At 37.8% G+C, this 10,533-nt stretch overlaps 1 protein-coding gene across 11 annotated transcripts in view; it reads left to right on the forward strand.

Moving 5' to 3' along the window:
• Nucleotides 1-8,011, forward strand: part of thrb (thyroid hormone receptor beta) — a 191,208-nt gene extending 183,197 nt beyond the window's left edge. For all 11 annotated transcript variants that reach the window (XM_055660625.1, XM_055660676.1, XM_055660653.1 and 8 more), the window contains one exon: nt 1,036-8,011. In XM_055660625.1, coding sequence (XP_055516600.1) covers nt 1,036-1,277 — 242 coding nt within the window. In that variant the 3' untranslated portion in view covers nt 1,278-8,011. The remainder of the gene's footprint in view (nt 1-1,035) is intronic.
• The last annotated feature ends 2,522 nt before the right edge of the window (nt 8,012-10,533 follow it).

Consider the following 10,533-nt stretch of genomic DNA (forward strand, 5'->3'; position numbering starts at 1 on the left):
TTATGAAGGTTTTGAAGATTCCCCCCTCCCCCACACACACCTCCTTTCCACACCAGCCCCCTCCCCCACATGCCCTCCCCGCTCACCAGCTCCCTATGTCCCTATGGTTGATTTTCATTAAATATATTTGGCCACTTGTGACTGTCAGACTTGTGAGTAAACTTCTGTCCCTTCTAATCAGATACAGATCAGCCATGATTGAATGGCGGAGTAGAATTGATGGGCTAAATGGCCTAATTCTACTCATATCACATGATCTTATAACCATAGTGATGGAAAATGTCAGCAGTAGTGCTATCCAGTGGTACTTTACAATAACCTGCTAGCAATAACCGAGTATGGACTTTGCTGGGAGCACTTAGTTCCGGATTTCATCATGCCCTTGGTCGAAACACAGACCAAGGAACTGAATTTTAGAATTGAGTTGCAAGTGAGTGGGCTTGCCACAGGAGTCAATGTGATTTGCACGATTGTACTGCTGAGAAATCTGTTTTCAGGCCCATTCCTTCTCTCCAGAGATGCTGTGTCTGCAGAGTTATTCCGGCATTTTGTGTCTATCAACAAATTGATTCCAGTTATTCCAAACACTACATAATCAATTAGCCAATTCTATCTGCTGTTTATAAATTTCTGTGGTTAGAAATTTACCACTATGTCCTCATTGGTAGTAAAGTTAAAATGATAGCTTGCAATGGTTTTATATATGCTGCTAAAAACTTCCAGTTGAACATATATAATTGCCCAATTGCTGGTTGTGAAAATATTCAATCTCAGATAAATGTACAATACCATATTTTATTCATAGCCCAGATGTTCCTGCTTCATGTCATAACAAGTTGTGCTGGATTTAATATGCGCTTATAACTGCCCAATTGTGAATACATTCCATTAAAATTGTTCTACCAAAGTATATTTTAGGAGAACGTTTGTTGGTATCATCACCTCATTACTTACTTATGGTTCAGGTTGTATTAAAAAATTAACAGTTTTCTGCTACCTTTCCTAATGGTAGCTCCTCCTTGTTTTTTTGTGTAGATCGACCTGGCCTTACAAGCATAGACAAGATAGAGAAAATCCAGGAGTCCTTCCTCCTTGCTTTTGAACATTACATTAATTATCGTAAACACAATATTGCCCACTTTTGGCCAAAACTACTGATGAAGGTGACAGACCTGCGAATGATTGGAGCCTGCCATGCAAGTCGCTTTCTTCATATGAAAGTGGAATGTCCAACAGAACTTTTTCCACCATTATTCCTGGAGGTCTTTGAAGATTAGGAAATTAATTTTGAACAGCTGCACTACCTGTCTGTCACTATCTGTAAACTGCATTAACACTACTGAGCGACGTTTAATTACACTTTGCAGAATACCTTTTTCCAGAAATGTTGGGAAACATTCCATTTATGCGGGTACTAGTGATTTTGTGAACGTAGCTTTTTTGTACACATTTTCACTTATCATGTGGACTGATGTTGTTCATGTTTGTTTTCAGATGAGACAATATGGTAGTATATTGTTTTGTGGTAAGGGATTCCAAACTCCAGTATCGTATCAGTTTTCCCCTGCATGGATCTTTGTGGAATTTGATATGACTAAATGCACGGCAGCTAGAGTATAGTTGCAGATAAGTCACTGTTGCCTAAAGCTTAACTGATTCAATATCCTCAGGGAAATTTCAGACTAACTCTGAAGTGAAAAGTTAAGTCATGTTCTTTAACTGGAACCAAAATTCTAATATTAAGAAGCTGACTGCTAGAGTCTCTCTCCTCCGCCAACATCTCTCTCCTCCATAACACTCTCATTATTTATTTACTGTTTGTGCAAGTACCCAAGGCCGCTAATTAAGGGAAATACAGATGTTGAAGTATGCTGTGTAGATTGAACAAACATGAATAAACTAGCATTCTACAACATTTTGTCCACATACGAATAAAGGGTTTGAACAACATACTAACGTATTATCCAACAGCATTCTCAACCAGGTTGCCAATTCTAGCAGCACGTCTCGTACAGGTTGTTCCACAACAGTTCCAATCAGACAAATTGAAGAAACAGACAGATTCTAAGCTGAAACATTCACGTTTTGGCTATAAAGATTTATTTTCAAAGCTCAGAATTGAGATATATGGGGGATTGGAAAAGGGCTCACACCTGGCTATGGCTATGCTGCATCTTTCCTGAAAGTATTTAACAATGAACAGCAGTAGAAAAACATCCTTCCCTCAACACCAAAATCATTATTGAGCAAAAAAAAATGAAATCATCAAATGGCATGGCCTTAGGTATTCCGTGATGTCAAATGGAATAGAATTTGTCTGTATGTTGCCAACTGAAAGTTGTCTTTCAGGGACTTTTTTTTATTGGGAATGTGCCTGTGCAAAATACACTTCATACCAAATAGATAAACTGAAGTAATCCTTTTATTTAGCTTTTATCCATTTCTAATTATCATAAACAATTTCCCACGGCTTGAGAGAGCTCTTATGTATATGGTGCTAATCAGTTTGCAAGTGGTGCTTTCATGCCTCCTGTGAGTGGAGCTATAAACTCTGCAGCTTTATCTCTTCAAACTGTGGGAATAAATAATAGTATCAAAAATGTCAAATGTTAAATGCCTTGATATTGAGGTTCTTATAGTGCCATGTATATAGTTCACGTATCAGGAATGCATACTCTTCAAATACAGTAGTTCTTGATCAACATTACTGACAAGGACATCGGGATCATAAGCCTCGTTGATTTAGTATTTTTATGAGACCATTTTCCCATATCCTGCCAGTGATATTTTGCTGATGGAGTGAAGCTTTCAGTACAACTTTCTTTTATTATCTGACACGAACATATCAATGGAAAATTGAAGTTTGGTGCAGAACTTTAAAAAAAAAACATAGCCAGACTTACAAAATGAACGGTTGCTTCTGGCACCATTGAATCTAAGCTATTGTGTTTGTGATTTTTGTTTTCCATCCTGAAATATCTTCTACCTAAAACAAATCTTACAGCAAGAAACCTACAATAAAACTTGATATCTAAATGAGATGAAGAGGGAGAAGTATGGGGGAGGATCCTAAGGGGTAAAAGCATGAAGGGTATTAAGTAATTAAGCAGCACTTTTGAGAAAAATAAATCTAAGATTTAAAAAAGCCTTGCCCTCCTAACAGAGCTTGATTGGAATATTGCATACACTGTGTCAGTTCATTGTGGTCACGTTGAATGCCTTTGTAAAATAATAGATATCAAATCCAAATGCCCAATAGTCATGACTTAGCTGAACTAAGGTTAAGAATATTCAATGCACAGACAATCAGGCTGAAATAAACCATGTAGGGAGCTAGAACTCTAATTTTTATATGCAAAGTACATCAACGAGTATTGAATGATATAACTAAGGAAAACAAGCCACTTTTATAGAATCATACCAGATGTTTGCACAGTTAATGAAATTTATGAAATTTCCTTGATATTTTTAATTAAAATGACCACTTGAAAAATAGAATTTAAAATGAAGCTAAAGTCACCTTTCCAATCTTATTACAATCATGTTTAAATGATAAATATGTAATTGTTATGTAAATATGGCAGTATGTTTGTACTGTAATGTCCATTGTGTAAAGGAAAATAGCATTGACAAAATGTGGCAAAAGAGCCTGATGTTTGCACTGTAGGAAAATGGGTTGTGTTCTGTATAAGAAGCTGTTAAACCTCTACAGAAATATTCCATAGAGTGAATTTTGCTCTACTCTTTATATATAGATTTATAAACTAGTATTTCTCATTGTATATCTATTAGAGTCTATGCTGCCTACAGAGAAATGGTTCATGTATGAGCAGGAATGTTATGTGGAAATATCGTGCATTATTTGCTTGTAGGTTTAATGTATGCTCTACTGATCAATTTGCTTTCTTGTCATGTGGTCTTTAAATGGCTTGTATGTCCAATTTGAATGTTTGTGATTTTAAAATTGTAACACTTTTCTAATACTTAAATGACAAAAAATGTGCTGATGAGGTTTTAGTGAATCAACATGATGACTAAAATTGAACATCCTTTATACTATACGGAACAGAAGTTGAATGCAGTATACTATAGAAAGGAAAGTGTTTAATTTACTATATAGCACTTGTATCAAAATTATTTACCAACTGTTCAGTTTGGGTTGTTAAATTTGGCTTTGGTTACCAGCATTAGCACTAAAGAGATACTTGAAAGACCCACAACTCCATCTCGGTCCCTGGGAACTACCCAAGGCTGAACTAGACCATTCATGCCCTTGGTGTGATGCTTGACCCAAGACTAGTTAAAAAACACATTTCTGTGCCATTGCCATGACATGCTATTTGCACCTTAGGAACATTACAGAAACCCTCATCTTTCTTACCTTTAAACTCTTTAAACAGGCTCAAGCTTTTATTGGCCATTATTTGCAGTAAGTCCAAGTTGCCATTCACCCCTGCGAACATTCACCAGTGTTGGTGCATAGTTACACAATGCCTGACTAACAAATTCACATGTTAATTTAACAAATTGCCCACTGGCCTTTCCCACTTCTATCTGCACTCCTTGAATTTTGGTCTCTGAAGCATCACTCCATCACTGGCAGCTGTGCCGTTCTTTGATAAAAAACCTAAGCTCTGGAACTACTCCCCAAAATATTTTCATTTAACTGCTGCTGAGAAATTCATTTCAAGGTTTTAGCACTGAAGGTGCGTGCAGTGGTTTAAGCACATTGAGCTCTGCCTCTCAAATTCATTCCAATGATATCGATACAATGAATTTCAGAGGCAGGATACAATTCACTGATGTGACGATATGGAGCTTTTTGCACTACAGACCAGGTATAGGGCCTGTCCCACTGTGGCGACCTAATTCACGACTTAGGAAGAGTTTTCCCTCGACTCATACTCGCAGCATGGTCGACACGAGGTCCTAGGAGGTCTTTGTAAGTCTCCTTCATGCTCGAGAGTAGTCCCCGCGTATTCGAGGCCCCAGCTAGGTAGCAGCGTATTTTTCAACATGCTGAAAAATGCCCGCGAGTAAAAAAAGGTCGCCATGGAAAAATCGATATTTTTTCACTCGTAGGTTTAGCCAAGGTAGGTTGTAATGCTATCGAAGGTAATCAAAGGTAAAGCTTGTTGAGAAAAAAAAGGTAAGTAAACCGACCGGTAATGTTAATGCCCGCTAAACTTTATTAAAAGTTGTCTGGCTTCTTAAAAGTGTCTCCACGCCTTCTCTCCCCTTCTCTCCCCCTCTCTCCCCTTCTCTCCTCCCCCTCTCTCCGCGCTCTTTAAACGACTTATCGAACTGTGCCAGCCGTCTTTTACCTTCCCCGCTTTCCCTGGCCCCCGCCTTTGCGATGTGTTTGTATGAGTGTATGGAGACGGTCGACCCGGCTCGCGGTTTCATCGCTGATGGTCGATTCAGCTCGAGATTTTTCAGGCGAGTGCCCTCGAGCTTTAAGGTCGAAGACAGTCGCTGAAAAGTCACGCTAGTGGGACAGGCCCTTATGAATTTCTGGGCGTTCGTCTCTTTGATAAAATGTGTAAACCATACAATTCTCAAGTCTCTGTTCTGAAATCTCTTCATATCATAGTCATAGAGTGATGCAGTGTGGAAACAGACCCTTTGGCCCACCTTGCCCACACTGACCAACATGTCCCAGCTACACTAGTCCCACCTGCCTGCGTTTGGTCCATATCCTTCCAAACCTGTCCTATCCAAGTACCTGTCTGTTTCCCAGCAACAAATATTTATATAGTCCCTAGTGTACCAAGATACAAAAATACTCCATTGGCCATTGATCTAACATGGCTGCAGATAGATAATGTCCAGTTTTCATTACCAAAATGGAAAAATGTGGTTTAATAATGTCGTGAAAATACTGTTTAAATTGTTAGAATTATTTTTATCATCCAATACAATACAGAAATTTTGGAGGAGTTATGGTAATTAATATATTTATCTTTATTGTAGTCTGCTACTGGATCTCAATAGAATTATGGTTTTAAAAAGAAAACTTGCTTATAGTCACTTTATTGACGTCTCCAAAGACCTTTCCCAATTAGGCAGATGCTTGAATGTTCCTGTCCTTCCTCTCAAGTAAAACAATATTTAGTGAGTGATTAAATAGTGATCATTGGAATCTACTTTGAATGCTCAGATTTTTTCATCAAATTCTCTTAGGTTCCATTACATTAAATGAGAACTATATATAAAACTGTATTTTATTATAAAATATAACGAACGTGAATGTTGATTAAAAAAAAAGGTCCCTGAATCAAATTAGAGAGCCCGTATGCACTGCAGCCAGTGAGCAGGCTGTCCCATTCCCACACTGTTCAAGGTTTTGGACAAGGAGATCCATCTAATTGACATCCAAGTTCAAACCTTAGAGCTATTTATTTTTCACCCATTTATTTCCGATTTATTTGTGTACCACATTTAATGGTATTTTCAAATTAGTCAGTCAGTATGGTTCTCAGATGTGAGATCAGTTATGAAACTTAAACTAAAATGTATCATTTTTTAGAAGGATTTTTTTTTAAATCATCAATTCAATGAAACTTAGCAAATTATTGCCCACTGCCCTTTGCCCTTCCAAGTGCAGTTCACAATGTATTATTGACAGTAATGATTTACTGTTTACATGTAGTGTTTGTGGTAGCATGTTGTCTTGTCTCAATGTTAGTTCACTCTCAATAAGACTTTAAGATGGATTACCAGTTAGAAATGAGATGAGAAATATTTGGGTAAAGAGAAGAAATAACTTGCACTACATTCTCCACTGGATGTGGAGACAGGAAATTATAACCCTCTTAGCCAGCTGATGACTAATACTAGGAAGCATGCAAAATAGTCAGTGAACCCATGAGTATGCCAATGGGTCCCAATATTCTGCAAAAATTGGTCAGCAGAGAAGCTTGACAGAGGCTGCCTGGCTTTATCGTAGCCTCAAAGGCAGTCCCTCAGGGCTTAATGGAGGCTGCTAAGAATAGTTAAGTGTGGGTTTTCAATGGAGCCAAAAGTTATTTTCAATAAACAATAGCTATTTTCCTTGTAAGTCAGCAAACTGCTTCACACAGTATAACTGCTCTCAAAAGCCCTCTGATATTATATAAATGAGAAAAGCAACCTAATTTGAAATGAGGCCCTGAACTTAAAACATTCCAGATCCAAGTCAGGTCAGGAGATGATACAAAGTAAAGTTTTCCCCAAACATTTTGTGTCTTGGTTGCAAAACCCGGTTATGGCTCTTATCAGAGGGTTATGGAAACTAAAAAGTTGAAAGTAATAAAATGTAATTCAGATTTTAAATTAGAATTGGATTTTAACTGTTGTATTTGAATTATAACTATGACATGTATGCCATTTACTTTACTTAGAATGTAGTTAAAATACATAATTCTCTAACCATTACTGAATTCTAAAGCCCTATAAAAGATTAATCTTGACATTACAGGAAATGAAAATGGTCGGATTTAGAGGTAAACAGACTTGTACTTGTTTACTTTATTTAGTAATCTTCATTTAGTATAAGTTATCCATTGCTTTTCTTCGTTATCAACTTCCTTTGAGATTTTCTGGGGGTTCTGTTTACCGTTAAAGCACTATTTATAAGCTAAAACTAAAACAGATGCGAATAATTTAATCCCTGGTTTGGACTAGAAACATTAAACATTTATTGACATTTTGTGCATTAATTTCCCCTTTTCAAATGTTGCTTCTTTAAACTCCAGTTATTCAGCAGGTCCAGCAGCAACTGTGGAGGGAATGGACAGATGACATTTTGGTCCCGACCCTTCTTCACACTGATTAGGGGGAGGGGGAGAATGCTGGAAAAGAGAGATGGGAGTGGTACTAAGTCTGGCAAATAACAGGTGGAAACAGGTGATGGGAGGGAAGGTTAGCAAATGGGTGACAAAGGCTAAAGGTCAAAAAGAGACAAAAGAGTGTCAGATAATTATAGAAGATGAGTGAAATGTAAAGGTAGAGGGAGGGGTATGGGTGAACGGGACAGGGACATGGATGAGAGATGAAGGAGGGGAAAATAACGATGACTGGGAGGGTGGGAGGTGGAAGAATGTGCACTCACTGGGGAGGGGAGGGCATTGAAAAGATAGAGGGGTATTACTTGAAATTGGAGAATGCAATGTTCTTACCATTGGGTTATCCAACACCCTTTTGACCTTTCCACCTCTAGCCTGTCACCTAATCAACCCATTTGCCAAACAACCCCCTCCCCCGTTCAGTATCCACCTATCACTTGCCAATCTTTGTTCTGCCACCCCCCCCCCCCCCCCCCCCTTACTTTTCTTCCCCCTACTACAATGTCTAAAGAAGGGTCCCAACTTCCTTCCCACCACAGATGTTGCCCGGCTCAATGAGTTCTTCTAGTACTTCCAGCACCTGCAGTTTCATGTAATTCCAGTTCTTAATTTGTTATGCATAGGAGAGCCTTTCTTCTCCAGTAAAATGTAAATGTTCCCATTATTCATATATGGGAGTTGACAATATATATGACAACAGAATGTTTCAATATCTTTGCCATCATTGTGAAGCTCAATGGTGCTACATAATTTCCTTGTTCAAATTGTGCATATCTAACAGGATATTGAGGGATTGCACCAACCTTTGATTTTCTGACCTAGTGACCCTCTATCACACCACTCAGAAGATTTAGCATACAAATGAGTTTACTACAGGGAGAACTGCACCTAACACCAGCAATGTTTAGCATACCTGTAAGCTCCAGTATTTCACCCATGTAAGTTCAACTGAACTTTTATAATCATGTGCTGGCTTTTTTTTTAAATTAATCCAGGTTTTTTGTAAAAGAATATCACTCAACCTTTGTTTCACATTGCTGAAATGTTAAAGGTGTTTTTTTAAACATGCATTTTACTACAAGTTGAATCCTGTTTATGTGTGACTGAACTTCAAATTCTTTGAGTTTGTGACTAGAGAGAGGAGTAGATAAGAGGGGACCATGTGGATGAGGTGTATTTAGATTTTCAGAAAGCCTTTGATAAGATCCCACAGGGGAATTTGGCCAACAAGGAATGGGAATAATATACAGGCATGAATTAAGAATTAGTTAACAGCCAGAAAGAATGAATGGTAATATTCAGATCTTTCTCAGGTTAGCAAGCTGTGACTAGTGGGTACTACAGGGTTGGCATTTGACTATCCACATCAGTGATTTGACTGAGTGAAACCAAATGCTACATTGCGATGGTAAGGTGGGAATATTAGCAGCAATGTGCGAATCAGATGAAATATAATGTACAAAACAGAGACCATCCACTCGTTGGACAAAACAGAAAAGTTATGTATTTTTTTTAAATGGCAGATTGAGAAATGGGACTTGAATATCCTTGTGCACAAATCACAGAGCTAATATGAAATGTAGCAGGCAGTTATGAAGACAAATGGATGTTATTGCAGGAAGATTTGACTATCTTACTGCAATTATAAAAAGGCATTAAGACTATCTGAAGTATTGTGTGCAGTTTTGGGCACCATACCTAAAAAAGAATGCACTTTCACCGATGAAGTACTGTGAAGATTCACCAAACTGGTTTCAGGGATGGTGGGGTGGCCATAGATTGAATAGACTAGACCTCCCTTTTCTGGAGTTTATGAAAGTAAATTTCTTCTCATTGACAGAATTCTTACAGGGCTAAAGTGAAGAGATGCAGTGACAATGCTTCACCTGACTGAGTGGTCACAGTCTCAGAATAAGGGCAGACCACTTGAAAGAAGGAGAAAATCCCTTTCAAAGAGTGGAGTCTTTGGAAGTTATTTTTACCCCACAGGACTGTGGAAACTCAGTCTTAGTGTTAATTCCAAACAGAGATCTATAAATTTGTGGGTATCATGTGACGAGATAGTGCAGGAAAGTTGTGTTTAGCCAGGATCTTGATGAATGATGGACTGGATCAAGGAGCTGAATGTTTCTAATTTATACACTCTTATGACCTTACTGACCGTATATCAAGCATAAAATTTAATGTCCCCAGTGAAAATAAATCTAACACAATGTGCAGAGGTAGTTGAAGTTGTTATTATAACCATAGTCCAGCAAAATAAGCTGTCTTTGATCCTTTGAACAGGGATTAGAAAATGCTTCTTACAAATCCACAAATGGTAGATAGGTAAATGGTAGGCAGACAAATGGTACATGTGATAGACGCAAAATCAAGTTTTTAACCAAAATTACTTTGGTAATTAAAATGGAGGATTCTGGAAATACCATGTCTGACAGCATTATGGAGATAGAAAGAGGGTTATCATTTCATGTTGATGTCCTTTCATCAGAACTGTTTATATTGCCTTTCATTAGCTGCTTCTCTATCAATGCTGTCTGACCTGCTGAGTATTTCAAATATGTTTGTTTAAGTTCAGATTTAAAGCATCTTCGTTTGGATATTTAAGTCTGTGATGTTTGTTTATCTTCGAGTATGCTGTTGATCCTTTTATTTGGTTCCTCTGGAACTGTTAAATAAATCTTAATGACATTAATTTTTTCATCAG

The sequence above is a fragment of the Leucoraja erinacea genome, chromosome 2 (genome assembly GCF_028641065.1).
Source record: "Leucoraja erinacea ecotype New England chromosome 2, Leri_hhj_1, whole genome shotgun sequence".
In the NCBI taxonomy this organism is placed as follows: domain Eukaryota; kingdom Metazoa; phylum Chordata; class Chondrichthyes; order Rajiformes; family Rajidae; genus Leucoraja; species Leucoraja erinaceus.